Raw genomic sequence first — 16,387 nt, 5'->3', positions numbered from 1 at the left:
TTATTGATGGTTGTGAAGTACCATGTAGGTATGGGGATTCGATCCCTGGTCCTCTGTGAGAGCAGTAGCATTCACGATGAGCCATGCGTCTCTCTACCCTGCAAGGGTTACTTTTCTTAAACTGAGAAAACTTAGGCACAACCTACACATTTACAAATTATCCTCCTCTGTAGAGCGTGGAGGTGATGATCGTGTGTTGCTTGCAACCCTGACCATGACCCTTGGAGGCGGGAGGCAGGGGTGGGGTGGTGGTGGTGGTGGTGGTGGTGGTGGTGGTGGTGGTGGTGGTGGTGGTGGTGGTGGTGTTAAGAAGGTGCAGGGTCAACAACACAGACACCAGGAGTCAGGCAAGTGGCAAAACCAGACTGGTTTAGTTCGGGAACTGAGCAAATCCTTTCTAGTATCTCATTGGCTCTGAAGTAGCCAGATGTGGCCCTGTCTCTTTCTCATTGGCTCTGAAGTAGCCAGATGTGGCCCTGTCTCTTTCTCATTGGCTCTGAAGTAGCCAGATGTAGCCCTGTCTCTTTCTCATTGGCTCTGAGTAGCCAGATGTGGCCCTGTCTCTTTCTCATTGGCTCTGAAGTAGCCAGATGTGAACCTGTCTCTTTCTCATTGGCTTGATTCATCGCCTGATTCAGCCTCAGGAGTCTCTAGCCATGCAGGCAGATTCTAGGTTGGTTCAGGAAGGAGGTATCAGAGGCACATGACAAGTTCCTCCTACAATCATGGTGTGTGTGTGTGTGTGTGTGTGTGTGTGTGTGTGTGTGTGTGTGTGACTTATTCAGGTTGGTTCTCTCCTTCAATCTTGAAGATCCCAGAAATTGAACTCATCTTGTGAGGGGTGACAGCAAGTTCTTACTCACGGACCCCTCTGGTTTACATCACGTGTGGCATCAGCTGGACTAGGAAGGATATCACTTACTCTGAGCCTATTTTTACAACTGTTCTCTCCCACCAAGTCACAGTAGGCAGATAAAGTGATTACTTTTCAGAGCGACTCACAGGGAAGGTTCTGGACAAAGACACAAGAGTCTAGTAGCATTGTCTGATTTATTAACATAATTGAAACGTTTTGCTGATAAAACTCTTGCCCATGACTATTCTAGCAACAAAACTCTACTCAAAAATATTTCACTGTGAAATGGTATTGCAACTCGAATGCAGTTTTTATTGAGTTGACTTCCATAAAGTAAATCTCACTCTTAAATTAGCAGATATGACTAGAAAAAAAAAAAAAAAAGCTCCCTCCTCCCCATTCCAACCCCATGAGGATCAAGATGAGCTGTGGGCCCTGGGACTCACTGAAGGTGGTGGGAAAGGGTTGCAAGTCAGTCTAGACAACTGGAACCGGCTACTAGGACACTTCCTAACGCACACTACACAGAAACCACACAAGGAGTGGAATTCGCCAGTCAGCTCATGGGACGGTACAGGTTGGATCTGCATCACAGAGCACTCCCGTCCTCATTACCACGGGCTATCTCCAAGGGGTCTTCCATGAGCTGCAGAATCATCCTGTTTCATTCTTCGTACCCCTGCTGTGACGGGGGGAGCAGTCCTGAGGTTTTCTCATTCTGTTTTTACATTGCTGTTTTTGTTCCAAGACGAGGTCTTATGTGCCCAGAAGCTGGACTTGAACCCCTGATCCTCCTGCCTCCACCTTTCAGTCCTGGGATCCCAGGCATGCGCCACCACACCTGGCGTTGCGTTACTTTTAAAAAAAGAAACACAAATACATAGACATGCTTCTCTTAGTCCCCTACAAGAGAGTATGAGAAAGAATATGGGGTGTGAGGGGGGTGGGGTTGGAGGGGGGTGGATTGGGGCTCCCTGTAATCCTCCGGCTTTCCATACAGTTTGATTATCGAGTTTTACTTATTTAAATAGAGTGCTCGTGATTCCTTTCAGAGATCCTGAAACTCAAGACTAGAATGTGTAGCCAAGCCAAAACAGGAAGACCAGTATCTCTGAAACTTTGGCTATGATTTCAGGTACTTCCGTTAACAAACTTCCTTTGCTGGAACAGTCAAGGAAAGTGAAAGCCAGGGGCCCAGAGACTACCTGGGATTAGGAGTGTGTGGCTCAGACCTGCAACCCAGGGGAGGCCCAGCCTCATTCCTTGAGGAAAGGGTTATTAAAGTTTCCTTCCTGTCTGTTCTATCAGCTGCTTCAAAACAAAAACAAATACAAAAACAAAAATGGTGGGGACTTTTTTTTTCTGGCAACAGTAAATGACAGTATCATTCCGGTCGGTGTCTTTATTACCGTCTCTGTGCCATGCCAGTAACAGGCTAGCTTTCACAGTGGGTCCCCAAAGACAAACCCAAAGGTCACCCTGATGACACCCAAGGCACCACTTATAAACTGTCTTTCTGGTGTTGGCCAGGACAGGTCACAGCACACTGTGCTCCCATGGGGATAGGGGCAGGGTCCCCTACCCTGGCTCTAAAAAGGGAGAAAGAGACAGAGAAGTGAATGAACATTTCCAGTGGGATGGGGACTCACTTCCGTTTGTTAAGGGAAAACCATTGTAACATGCCTTAGCAAGATACAATCTGACCATCTGCTTCCCAGAAATGCACTTCTGTGTGATTGATTCTTCCCATAGCTCACCTACTCTTCCTTCCCTGTTGCCCTCTGAGACTGCTGGGCTAGCCTGGTACCTTATCCCAGGCTGTGGACTGAATGAAGCTCAACCAGAGCTTAGAAGAGAAACACAGTGAACCAAAGGAACAAAGGAAAAGTAGCCTTTCTGGGGCCTGCTCTTTTGGACCCTTGTCAGGCTCCTGCAAAGCCCCATGTTTCCCCCCACACAATCCAGCTCCTGGTTTTCTTTTGTCTAGGGAAACAATATCCTCTCACAGGGCTTCTGATCCTGGATCAGACACTGACTCCCGGGGTCTCTGCTCCTTTGCCGGTCCTGCAGGTTTTCTCTACTTTTCTATGACTTTTAGCCAAACACTGGACCTCTCGATTATAGAAATAATCCCCTCCCTCTGGAAATCACTTCTGCAGTCTAAAGAAAAGCCACAGCTCTGAAGATGCCCTAGGCGCTTCTGTTGACCCAGCTTCTTCCTCCTGAAGTCAGCGGAGGAGGCCGGAGGGAAAACCAAGGCAAAGAGCCTCATGCTACCTGGTTCATGTTAGAAGTTAGACGTGGCCCTCTTGCTACTCAGGAGCTGTGCCCCATGAGCCACCAGAGCCAGACGCTGGATGGAAAACACAAAACACAAAAGTCATTTTCTATGAGCTCTCCAGGAAGGACATGAGACTCTTGTTCAGTCTCGAACTGTCTTCAGAGGTAGAGAGAAGGGCGGAGGGGGGCACTGGGTAGAAATGGGGAGAAACACAGGAGACAGCTCTCTTGTGTCAGGCAGACCTCCTAGGGCATTGACTGCTAGGCTCTTCAGGAGACAGATAGGGCCAGCTCAGAAACAGGGCTGATTGTTTTGCAAGAAGGAAAAGGCTTTGGGCGCAGCTTGGCAACCTCAGAGGGAGGGGGTGGGGATCACGAATTCTCCTCAGGGGTAACTAAAATGCATTCTCCCAGATCACTCTGGACTTAAAGCCCCTAGCCATATGGGCAATAAATAATGCCAATTAGCAAAGGATCTTTCCCGTCAAGTGGATTCTTAGCATGTTTAAAAAGAAAAAAAGAATGGATTATCAGGACTTGGTCTTGCCTTGTGTGACTCCTCTCACCAGCAGGAGCCTGCCTTACTGTGGCCTCCGAGGGCTTTTGCTCTCTGGAAATGCCTGGTCGGCAGGGAGCCCACACAAAGCTACCAGCGGGCGGACACACAGCATCAAGACCACAATCACTGAAACCAGGGACTCAAATTCTGAGAAACCCTACTCTTCCCAGACTTGTGTACCAGGTTTCAGACCTGAAAGTCTTATTCTTGACCATAGGGGTCTGGGGATGCTGCTGCTGGTGTGGTGTGGTGTGTGTGTGTGTCTGTGTGTGTGTGTGTGTGTATGTCTGTATGTGTCTCTGTGTGTGTGTCTGTGTCTGTCAGTCTGTGTGTGTGTCTGTATATGTCTGTGTGTGTGTGTCTGTGTGTGTGTGTCTGTGTGTGTGTCTGTGTGTGTGTCTGTCAGTGTCTCTGTGTGTGTGTGTCTGTGTGTGTGTGTCTGTGTGTGTGTCTGTGTCTCTGTGTGTGTGTGTCTGTGTGTGTGTGTCTGTGTGTGTGTCTGTGTGTGTGTCTGTATGTGTCTGTGTGTGTGTGTATGTCTGTCTGTCTGTGTGTATGTGTGTGTGTGTGTGTGTGTGTGTGTGTGTGTGTGTGTTGGAGAAGCAGAGGGGCTCTGCCTTCTTTCCTGGATGTGGCCCTCACACACTTACAAGTGCTGAGACTGGCTATAGTGTCCTATCAGAAGGGAAGTAAACCACAGGAGAGCATCAAGACTACACACACACACACACACACACACACACACACACACACACACACACGCAGACACACACACACACTTCATCCAAGTTCTACAAGAAGTGGACAAAGAAAAAGGAAAAAAAATAGCCCTTTGTGGTAAAGGGCATGCTGGGAAGGCAAGAGCCTGAGCCACGACCCCAGAGCATGCTGGGAGGATGGGCCCCAGAGCCGCCTCTCTAGAGCATGCTGGGATATGGACACCAGTACATCTCTAAGGGCTGCACTTTCCCCAAATCCCACCCTGTTCCCTTACCCACCCCCCAACCCAGAGACCAGAGGAAAGTTTGTCCAAAGATGGCTGTGGAATGGGAATGCCACGGTTCACGGTTCTTCGCAGGCCCTCCACACTGTGGGGGTTAAGTCAGCCAGTGGGGAGAACAGTCAAGATGAACACAGAGAAACAGAGAGGCAGGAGAGAAACCGGGGTCTGACAGTGACTGGAGGGGGCCAGTATGTTGGCAGAGGACAAGGGGAGAGTAGAGCAGAAAGCTGGGTATCTGCTAGCCCGAGGCATTGATGTACAGCTGACTCTTGAGGATGTAGTCGATGACCGGCTGGGACAGGTAATCCACAACGTGGCCATCCCCATGCTGCAGGGCCAGCCTGTAGAAGAAGAAACAACAATCAGGTGGACATCCATGCCCCCAAAAGACCAGAGCCCTGGTCTGCCCTCTGCCTTCTAGGAAAGGGTCCACAGGTGCTCCCCATCACCCTACCAGCAGCCTTTGCCTGGGTTGAGTGAACAGTATTGATGAGATCTACATCCCCTCGCTGTCCCCTCAACCCCCAATCCCATGACACCTTCATCCTGACCTGCCACTGAATAGCTGAGAGACCTTGCATGAATAATTACTATCATCAGAAAGTATCTTTTTACACTTATTTACTTCATGTGTTCTTGTGTGTTGTAGCATTTGTATGGAGACCAGAGGGCAGTGTGTGGAACTCAGTTTGGTCCTTTACTAGGTGGGTCCTGGGGACTGAACTCAGGTCTTCAGCCTTCAGGACAAGCTTCTTTACTACAGAGCCATTTTATTGGCCCATCGGGCAACTTAGTTAAGCCCCTTTCTTTAGTGTTTTCTTCGGCACAATTAAGGTAAATGTGATGGTTTGTGTATGCTTGGTCCAGGGAGAGGCACTATTAGAAGGTGTGGCCCTGTGGAAGGAGGTGTGTCACTTCTAGGTGCCTGGAAGTCAGTCTTCCACTAGCAGCCTTCAGAGGAAGATGTAGAACTCTCAGCTCCCCCTACACCAGGCCTGCCTGGATGCTGCCATGTTCCTGCCTTGATGATAATGGACTGAACCTCTGAACCTGTAAGCCAGCCCCAATTAAATGCTGTTCTTTGTAAGAGTTGTCTTGGCCATGGTGTCTGTTTACTGCAGTAAAACCCTAAGACAGTAACATTTAAGCCAGTTACCTCCAATTAAAGGATTAAATGAGTCACTGTCTAAGCATAGGATGACATTTTGGCTTCCCTTTGGGTTGCTCTGCACACTGGTCTCATGAAAATTGGTCTCCTAGAGAATTCTTAGACTTGAGTTCACCTTTTCCCTACGGGAGCACTTGAGCCCTATGAGCCCGTGGAGAGACAGCAGCAAGTGAAAGATTTCAGGGACAAATCGATTCCTGCATAGTTTTTTCCTCTGGCCTTTTGCTTTCTGCTCATTTCTTATACAACAGCCTCAAGATATCATGGAGCCCAGCATGGTGACTGGCTCTCTACCTTTAATGCGAGCCCTGCCTTTCCCATTGAAGGTGCCTCCTGTTGTGTCTCCCTCCACAACAAAGCTTTCTGAAAAGTCTCCAGACAAACTTCATCAGACTTGGTGGAGAAGCAGAATCTGAGTCCAACCAAAAAAATCTTGGTCCAGTTGTCCAAATTGGGACACGGGGTTTGTATGGCCTGGAGATGAAGGAGCGGCCATGCTGGAGTCAGAGCTCTGCCCCTTAATTGCCCACTGCCCTAGCCTCCCAGAGGCTGCTACTCTTGTGATCATCTCCATAACTGTCTTCCAAGGGGAGAAGCCCAGTAGATGTTTTAAGCCCTTGGTTCATTTACTTCTCTGAATCGTGTGACTAGATGCCAAGGCTCTCCGCCTTTGGACTCTTCTTTCTTTGTTCCTGGGCATCCCTCCTCGGGGCTTCTAACTGTTTCCATGCCTTCACGTAAATACTAGTAAGCTCAGCGTGCTTTTGATCGCTGCTTTCTCTTCAATATTTGACTCTGTGTGTTCATCTGGATTTTTAATTTATTAATTAGCATGTGTGTATGAGAGAGACTGTGTATTCCCCAGTGCAAGCGTAGGTCTCTCCTTCTACCAGGCATGATCTGGGGATTGAACTCAGGCCTTAGGCTTGCCAGCAAGGGTCTCTTCACCTTCTGAGCCATCTCGTTTTCCCTGACATGTGTGCTCATGGCCCTCAGTATATACTTCCAGACCTCTAAGTCCTATCTGTCTCACTATTTCACAGGGCATTTCGAGGCAGTGGTGGTGCACACCTTTAATCCCATCATTCAGAAAGCAGAGGCAGGTGCATCTCTGATTTCAAGGCTAGCCTGGTCAACAGAGTAATTTCCACAATAGCCAAGGCTACACAGAGAAAGCCTGTCTTGAAAACAAAACAAAGCAAAACCAAAAAGGGAAATAGGTATAAATACCTGAAGTCCAAAAAGGAGAGTGAATTCTGGGCAGTGAGTGTCCACTTGAATCTAAGGGTTGTGTGGTGGTTTGAGTAAGAATTGTTCCATAAGCTCATATGTGTGAATACTTGGTCCCCAATTGGTAGAACTGTTTAGAAAGGATTAGGGGGTGTGGCCTTGTTGGAGGAAGTGTGGCACTTGGGGTAGGCTTTGAAGTCTCTCTGCCTCAGGGCTGTGTCTAAAGCTCTTACCAATTGCCCCAGCAGCATACCACCTACCTGCCTGCCTGCTACTATGCTCCCCACCAGGATGGTCTCCTCATCTGAAACTTGAAGCTCAAGGAAACGTTTTCTCCTATTAGTTGCCTTGTCATGGTGTCTTATCAGAGCAATATGAATGTAACTAAGACTGCCTGAGGAAAGCCACGGAAAATTTAAAACTAGTTTCACCAAAAGGTCCCTGACCATTTGCCGGCCATACCTGCTTTTGGTGGAGCTGACTACAGACATGGGATGGTTGATGTCATCCTTCACTACCATGATGTTGTTCTGGAAACAGAGTAGAAAGAATCAGGTCACCAATCCGGATCTCTCAGGGGATACTCCTGCTCCCTCAGTCTTCCAGTCCCCCAGAACTTTCAGAAAAGGGCAGTATCACAGGGCTGTACCGGCAGGGGGTGGAGGACTCACTTTGTATTTGCGGAGTATTGAGGAGTGATTCATGATTCGGTCTGTGTCCGCTGCATCCCGGGGCACCACCACAATCCCAAAATCCCCAACAATCACTTCCATCTAAGAGAGGGAGGGGGAGAGAGAAACAACTTTGGTGAAAGCTGTCACCCCAACTTCCAACCAAGTGACCACAGCAGAGTAGAGTTACATTCTGTCGCTTTACGAGGAACTCGGAACGTTAGTTTCCAATTTACCTTCTCAGCTCCATCAGTCGGCAGCCTGGACTACTGACAACAGTCCTGGTAGAAAGAGTGAGAGCTTTGTCTGCCACAGAAGACGTTTAAGAAATGCTTCCAGAGTGAATGAACACCCTCTTGCATGTCTGAACAAGACCTTTCTAATCCTCAAAGCTCTCCTTTGAGTTTATAATGTTGCAGAAGAACAGGGGTAGCCAGTAAATACACTCACAGGTGAAACCGATTCCACTGTCCAGCACCTTTACCTCAACCCTCAGCAGGACGGCGTGAGGGAGACTGTTTCTCTCCCCTCTTTCATACGGCTCACCCATATGCTGTGGGACTCCAGGGCAGCCACAAGCAGGGACACACTCAGAATGAATCCCTATGTGTACAGGTAGTGATGAGGGTGCTGGCTAATTTACACGGGGGTCACTTCTGAGGTCAACATCTGGTAGAAGCTTGATTCATTATAAGAAATAAAATCCTTTAATTAAGAACAAACAAAGAAATATTTGGGGGAGCATTATTGAGAAAGGGTCTTGATAGATAGCCTAGGCGAGCCTCAAACTTGCCATCGCCCGGTCTTAGCCTTCCAGATGCTGAAGTGACAGGTATGAGACACCACATCAGCTCTTTGCTTTCTTTTTTTTTCTAATCACAAACAAAAGACAAGCTTGGAAAATACAGAAAAAATTAGAAATCAATCTCAGCCACACTATCCAGTAGCCACAGTTGACCCTTCTGCATCTCCCAGCACTTTCGGGTCCATGAACAGCTGTGTAGAGCAACCATTTCCCTCAACCACAAAGTAGGCATGAAGTTGTAGCTCAGTGGGAGAGCGCTTCCCTGCACACACGAGGCCCTGGTTCCTGCCTCAAACACTGCAAACAGTAAGAATTAAAAATCAATTGCTTAAGTAGTAATTACCTGCATTCTCTTCTTGTTTTGAGTTTTATTTTGTTTTTAAACTGTGTGTGTGTGTGTATGTGTGTTTCTCTGTATGTGTCTCCCCTGCTTCGTGTGTGTGTGTGTGTGTGCGCGTGCGTGCTCTCGTGCATGCACGTGCACATTCTTGAGTGCAGGTGACCATGAGGGTCAGAAGCAATGCCCCTGGAGCTGGACGTACAGACAGTTGTGAGCAGCCTGGTATGAGTGCCAGGAATCAGACTCAGGTCCTCTGTAACAGCCATGCACACTTAATTACTGTGTCATCTGCCCAGTCCCAACTTACATTATTTTCACTTCGCATTAACCTTGCAAACCTCCTGCCACATCATGGAGAGGAGTTGGGAGCTAGCCACACGGCTTAGCAGGTAAAAGCCCTTGTGGTCAGGCTTGACCCGAATTTAGTGCCTGGAACCCATATGGTGGAGGGAGAACCAGCTCCTGCAACTTGACCTCCATGCCATGCTCTCCCACACTAAATAGATAAATAAAAATCAGGTTTTAACCTTTTCTATATATCCTCCTAGTCGTGTAGTATGGCGCATTTATAGTTACTTTTGAGTTTTTGCAACCTGATTTTTGGACATAACATTTTAATGGCTATCTTTATACAAAAATCTTTTATCACATCTCTAATTATTTCCTCAGTTTGAGAAGTAACATAATTGGACAAAAGGATGAGGAGGTATTTCAAGCTCTTGAGACACATTACCAAATCGCCTTCTAGAAATGTACTGATATTCATTTCCAGGAGCTTGAAATTCACAGCACTGGGCAGCAGGGTTCGGTCCTGTCAGTTCCAGGTCTCACAGGAGGAGGGACGTTGCTTGTAAGCAGTTCAACTCATTGAGCAAGATCGGCTTTAGGGGTAAAGGACTCGGAATTTCCCTCCCATAATTCTTAAAACTAGTTTCACAAAAGCAGAAACGATGAACTGTGGTCCATTCTTCTCTACCAGAAAGTTTCACACTGTTAAATGCCATTGTTAGCCTAATTCATTCTCTCTCTCTCTCTCTCTCTCTCTCTCTCTCTCTCTCTCTCTGTGTGTGTGTGTGTGTGTGTGTGTGTGTGTGTGTGTGTGTGTGTGACATATCCTTGGGTGTTTACTCTGCTTTAACTATTGTGTAACAACTGCTTAACACAAAATTGCAACTAGGGCTGGGCGTGGCAGATACAGATGGATCTCTGTGAGTTCAGGGCCAGCCTGGTCTACAAAGCAAGTTCCAGGACAGCCAGGGTGGTAACACAGAGAAACCCTGTCTCCAAAAACAAAAACAAAACAAAACAAAAATGTAGTCAGGACTCTGATGTTGCTGAAATAAAAGGTCAGCCTTGAGCACCCAAGGGGGAGAGAGACTACAAGCTGAACAGAGAGTATCAGAGCCTCTACCTGGTCATGCTGTATGGATTTGGAGCAGCATACAGCGTGTTTTATGTAGGTGGAGTCCACATTAAGTTCAATTCAAGGCCTCTGTCCTATAATCCTGGAAATGTTCAGGAGAGGCAAGGCAGGAATCTGCAGAGACATAGCTCCTCGTGTCAGCTCTTAGACCATGCACTGGGCTCACTGTTCAGTAACTGATTCCACACTTGCCTATACACTAAAGTTGCCTGATGAGGTGAGACATCAAGATGGCTCAGTGGGCAAAGGCACTTGCTACCAAGCCTGGAAATCTGAGTCCAATTCCCTTGGACCCACACAGTAGGAGAGGACCAATGACTGCAAGTTGCTCTCTGACATCCACACTCGAACTGTGGTGCATGCGTGCAAGTGCGCACACATTCACAGAAAATACACAAGTCAAAACAAACAAGTAAACACATGCAGCTTTAAAATAAAAACAACAACAAAAAAGAATTACCCAAGGAACTTTAAAAATTCCAAACATGTACCGGATACCCAAGATCAATTAAACTAGAATGTCTCAGGATGAGACCCAGACATCGGTGCTTAAAAAACAACTCCCTGGGTGATTCTAGTGTGCAACTGAGTTCATGATATGGACTCAGTCAAATATGGAGTTAAAACTGGAAAAGTGGGCATGCCAGGGAAGATAAAGGAAGGAGAAAATGAGAATTCACTGAAGTAGGAGCCCACAGAGATTCCTCAACTGTCTGTTCCGGTAGATGTTTTAGGATATCCTGGTAAGTAATGGCGGGCCCACTTCCCAATGCTTGGCTCTAACTGCCAGATAATGCACATTTGATTGCCGCTCTGTTTGATGTGTGTGGTAAGGGGGCCATTCAGAGCGAATGTTCTAGTCTAAAGCGTGAACAGAATGGCTCCAAATGGCAATAGGCGCCCCTGAGGGAACTGCTCTTTGGGTGATGAGTGCGGATGCTTGCGGCTTTCTCCTCAGGATCAAATGATCTGACACCCAATCTAGAACAGTGCCAAAGCTCGGTGGGAGGCAGGCAGATGGAGCCCTTGCTGCTGGAGAAACTCCTGCTTTCTAATAACCGGTGATGGATTTGCCTCTGGGGACCACAGATGGGTTGAGAAGAGCCCGAGAGACCTGCAGATTAGCAGCCACTCTTCCTGGCTTCCGTCAGACAGTAGAGATAATCTCTGCTGGTCTTGGTGGTGGGTTTTCATGCCAGAGAGTGTGTGGGCAGACAAAGGTGTCGGGTGGAGAGCTGTCTGCCCTGTAGAGTTTAGTTGTCTGTCCTACCCCTACCTCTCTGGCTCAGGTCCCCAGGTAGACCCCATATCTTCTGGTTCTCCTTCCTCTGTAGATGTTCCTTTTGGCCTCTATGCTGACTCTCAGTCCTCTCTGACCTCCACACAGCAGACTCCACTAGGCTTCCCTGTCCTTGGACCTATATTCATACCCTTGTTTCATTCCGTTTCAAAGCTAATATAAAGACACACACTAATATAAAGGCTCTGGAGTTAGTATTTCCAGCACAGGTTATATTTCTATCTTAATATGCTCATGAGTCTCTGGATACGTTATTGTAAAGAGGCTCTTTGGGAGTTTGAATGAGACTTGGACCTCAGAGGCTCAGTGTTGGTCCCTGGTGGGTGGGGCTGCTTGGATAGGTTTAGGAGGTGTGGCCTCCTGGAGGAAGTATGTCACTGGGGGTGGGCTCTGAGGTTTCAAAGGCCTCCAATCATTCCCAGGGCACTTTCTCTGCTTCCTGTTCAAGATGTGAGCTTGCTGTTCTTCCCACTGTGCCAACTGCCCCTGTTCTTCAGTCATGGACCCTAACCATCTAGACTTGCAAGCCTATATAAACTCTTTTGTCTGTAACTTGTCCTGGTCATGGTGTTTAATCAAGGCAATAGAAAAGTGCATAATACAGACTCCCTCTGCCCCCGGAGAAGTGTTTCCCTACAGCCTTTTTCTCTTATAATTGTACCCAGGAAAAGTCTTGGCATTTTCCGTGTTTCTTCCCTTTCTCTCATATCTTATATTTAGCCTACAAGGAAATCCAATTAATTCTGTCTTCAAAACAAATGTATGGGCCAGGCTTGGCGGAGCATGCGTGTAATCCCTGCACTGGGAGGCGGAGGTAGGAAGATCAAGAAATAGTTCAAAGCCCGCAAGACTTACACAAGACCCTGTCTAAAAACAATAAAACAAAACACAACCATATACGACTCTGCTCAGTTCTCATTCACACCCTCCCTGCCCCCAAATACCCAAGTCCAAAGTACTGGGACTTGTGACTGTTGTCTTACATGATTAAACTAATGGAATTAATCTTGAAATCATTCTGGTCAGTCAGGGTGGCCATAACATCAGAAACAAGTGTCCTTCTAAGAGAGAGGTTGAGAGGAATCGGATGTTAAAGAGGAAACGTAAAGAATGGTCTGGAGGAGGCCAGGAGCTGGGAACACAGCACACACAGCTCCTGTCTAGAAGAATTGGATCATGACTGTAAGAGAGTAGTCTATGTTTATAACCACCAGGTTTGCTGTATCCAGGGATCCTTAGCCCTGACCCTCCTCACCTGGATGGTCCTGGGGAGGCCTTAGCCCACATCTTTCTCACCCGGATTGCCATGGTCTTCCTATTAACGTCTTGCCTTTTTCCAGTCTGTTCCCAACATTCAGATCTTTACTTTTGGGTGATACTGTCTCCAATATGTTAAATTAAACTTTCCTCCTGGGGTGGGGACACAGCTCACTGATAGTGCTTGCCAGGCACGCACGAAGCCCTGGGCTCGATCCCCAGCTCTGCCCAAACCAGGCATGGTGGTGCGCACCTCCAATCCCAGCAGTTGAGAGGTGGAGGCAGGAGGATTAGAAGCTTTGGTCATCTTTAGCTACACAGAAGGTTTGAGGCAGGGCTGGGATACATGATGTCTGGTGAGCAAACAAACAAACAAAATAAAAAAAAAATAAGCAGAAAGAAGTGAGAAGTCTCCATCCCTGTGCACGTGCTCTACAAGTTCTGCTTTAGCCTCTTTGGATCTGAGCAGTGACAAGAACAAGTGGATTATGAAGGACGGTGACTGGAGAGTCAGGGAGAAGGTATTCGGTCCAATCCCTAGGAAGGAACCAGTGTGACAGCTCGGTGAAGCTCCGCAGAGGAACTACTGGGAAAGTTCTAGCCAGGAGGACTCAGCAATCCACAGACATATCTCATGACCTTGGGAGGCTGAGTGTGTGAAGTGAGCCTTAGCAATCTGCAGAAAAATGGAAGCTGTATTTAGAAAATTACAGCTAATTATTGGTGGTGGTTACAGCAAAAATTGCTTAGCTAAATTAATTTCCACAGCCTGGATCTTACCACCATGTGCATGATTGTGAGGGTGGGGATGGATGGATGGATGGATGGATGGATGGATGGACGGACAGTGTTGGTGCCAATTTTACAATGGTAAGTTGTAAAAATGACCATTATAATGACTGCTTGGCCATTGTAAAATGGACCAAATTCAGCATTTACAGTTTGTAAATACAGAACGCATCTAATGAACAGTACCAATAAGTCCACCAGATCCGGAAGAATAAAGACCAGGGGCACTCAGCCATGTACAGACCATGGAAAACTGGTCAAACCGACCCCACACGCAACAGGAAAGGATTGAGGGAAGGTTTGCAGTACACTAAAACCTTCGGATCTTCTCTGGGAATTGCTCTGTTGGGAAAGAAGAATGCCAGAGAAGCCACATTTGACTTGGAAAGCTCAGGGAGCTTCATGGTCAAAGTACTAATCCTGGAGAGGCCACTAGGGACCAGACAGGGACCAGACGGGGACAAGATGGAGACAAGACGGGGACAAGATGGGGACAAGACGACGGCTGCCAAAACTGAGCCGACTGAGCCAGTGGCACGAGAGTCGATTTAACCAGACTTTATGTCCTGACTAAAGTCTCTTTGTGGAAAGGAAGCAGATAGAGTAAAACAAACAGCAAGAAACCAGATTCCCCAGACCTTGCCTGGAGGGTACTGATAAAGCAAACCAACCCTAGGGTCAGCAAGATGGCTCAGTGGATAAAAGCGCTTGCTATACAAACCTAAGGGTTGGACGTCAAGCTCTGAAACCCACAGTGGAGGGAGGGAAGCGACCCCCAAAAATTATCCTCTGACTTTTACCTGTCACTTGTGTACCCTCACCCCCCGTCTCTCTCTGTCTCTGTCTGTCTCTGTCTCTCTCTCTCAGACACACACACATGCACACACACATACACACACATACACACGATGGTGGTTGTGGTGGTGGTGGTGGTGGTGGTGGTGGTGATGGTGGTGGTGGTGGTGGTGATGGTGGTGATGGTGGTGGTGGTGGTGGTGGTGGTGGTGGTGGTGATGGTGGTTGTGGTGGTGGTGGTGGTGGTGGTGGTGGTGGTGGTGGTGATGGTGGTGGTGGTGGTGGTGATGGTGGTGGTGGTGGTGGTGGTGATGGTGGTGGTGGTGATGGTGGTGGTGGTGGTGGTGGTGGTGGTGGTGATGATGATGATGGGAGTTGTCGATTTAAATTACAGGTTACTATGCTGACCCTTCTGGTGGAATGGGATGAGGACGGGCACCTCAGCACTTCCAGAGATTCCAGGGAGAATAGGACATCCCTCTGTGTGGTGAGGAATGGTTAGGGCACACACACACCGAGTGCAACTGGTTCCAGGACCCTGAGGATACCGAATGGTGGGACTGAGCATTCGTTCCAGGTCTTCCTATTACTGAGTCTTGCTCTTGGGAGTATGGAGTAGGAGGGAGGGAGTAGGTGAATGGAGCAGACCTGATTGGTCAGTTTCACTCTTTTTTTTTTTTTTTCCTTTTTTTTCTGGAGCTGGGGACTGAACCCAGGGCCTTGCGCTTCCTAGGCAAGCGCTGTGCCACTGAGCTAAATCCCCAACCCAGTTTCACTCTTTACATGGCCAGTGTACCTTCCACTGCCCGACCCTAGGAGACAGGGCTATTCACTCACCCCAGGCCTGTGTGTTAGGCCTCCGAGGCGGGGTTCGTACCATTCATCCTGCTCCAGCATCCTGCCCAGCCTAGTTCTGATCTTATCTTTTCATCTTCCGGTCAAAGTTTCCCAGGGGAGATGGAGGTGGAGCGGGAGAGGAAACAGGTGGAGGTGGACTCTGCTTCCCCAGTAGAGGGAATCTGAGAGGAGGATATGGGGCTTGTCCAAGCAGGAAGCAACTTAGCCTTGCGGGAGAGACAAAGCTCTTGAAAGGAATGTGGACTCGTCATCGTCCTTCCAAGAGGCTGAATTCTAAGACCTGCCCTGCTGACTTTCAGGGATGCTTGGAGAGATGCTTTGTGGCCTTGGCCAGACACCTTCCTGGACACTAAGGGCATACAGGTGAGAAGACAGGTAGGACTTCATCGTTTGGATAGGTTACTGTCTAATGAGTGACATCAAGCAAAATGTTAGTAGCTACCACATGGGTCGGAGAACCTGCAGAGACCATTACAGAAAGCCACAACTAAGGCGGGCAGTGGTGGCACACGTCTTTAATCCCAGCACTTGGGAAGCAGAGGCAGGAGGATCTTTGAGTTCGAGGACAGCCTGGAACTCACGAGGTGAATTCTAGGACAGCCAGGGCTACACAGAGAAACCCTATTTTGAAAAAGAAAATAGAACAGGAGAAAGGAAAGGAAGGGAGGGGAAGAGGAAAGAAAAGAAAGGAAAGGAAAGGAAAGGAAAGGAAAAGAAAAGAAAAGAAAAGAAAAGAAAAGAAAAGAAAGCCTCAACAAATAAGTATAGGAGAGAAAAGCCGCACTCTGGAAATCTCAACAACATGGCTGCCTAAACAAGGCCTGAACAGTGACCACACCAGTTGACATGCCAGTGTGGATACGGTTATCTCCAGAGTCCCCATCTCTGGCTACAGGCCATTAATGACTGCCTCGAGGAGAAGTAATCTTCCCTTGGGACGAGTGCTCTCATTGGTCATTCAACACCACATGGTCAACACTAAATGCACTCAGCAGACTATATCGTATGTACGTGTACATGTGACAAAAATTAAAGAGAAAAAGAACACACCAT

General features: G+C 47.9%; 1 protein-coding gene across 3 annotated transcripts in view; it reads right to left on the bottom strand.

Annotated features, from left to right (window-relative positions):
- Window positions 1-1,031: 1,031 nt before the first annotated feature.
- Nmnat2 (nicotinamide nucleotide adenylyltransferase 2) overlaps window positions 1,032-16,387 on the bottom strand; it is a 175,816-nt gene continuing 160,460 nt past the window's right edge. Inside the window, exons 9-12 of one of the 3 annotated variants that reach the window (XR_010056909.1) lie at window positions 7,768-7,869; window positions 7,559-7,626; window positions 3,888-5,039; window positions 1,032-3,821 (exon numbers count right to left, since the gene is read on the bottom strand). Coding sequence is in view for 2 of the 3 variants with exons in the window: in XM_063272101.1 (XP_063128171.1) it covers window positions 4,937-5,039; window positions 7,559-7,626; window positions 7,768-7,869 (273 nt within the window). In the remaining variant the exon portion in view is untranslated. 3 annotated transcript variants of the gene reach the window in all.

Source organism: Rattus norvegicus, chromosome 13 (assembly GCF_036323735.1).
Source record: "Rattus norvegicus strain BN/NHsdMcwi chromosome 13, GRCr8, whole genome shotgun sequence".
Taxonomy (NCBI): domain Eukaryota; kingdom Metazoa; phylum Chordata; class Mammalia; order Rodentia; family Muridae; genus Rattus; species Rattus norvegicus.
This window is presented reverse-complemented; position numbering and strand designations above follow the sequence as displayed.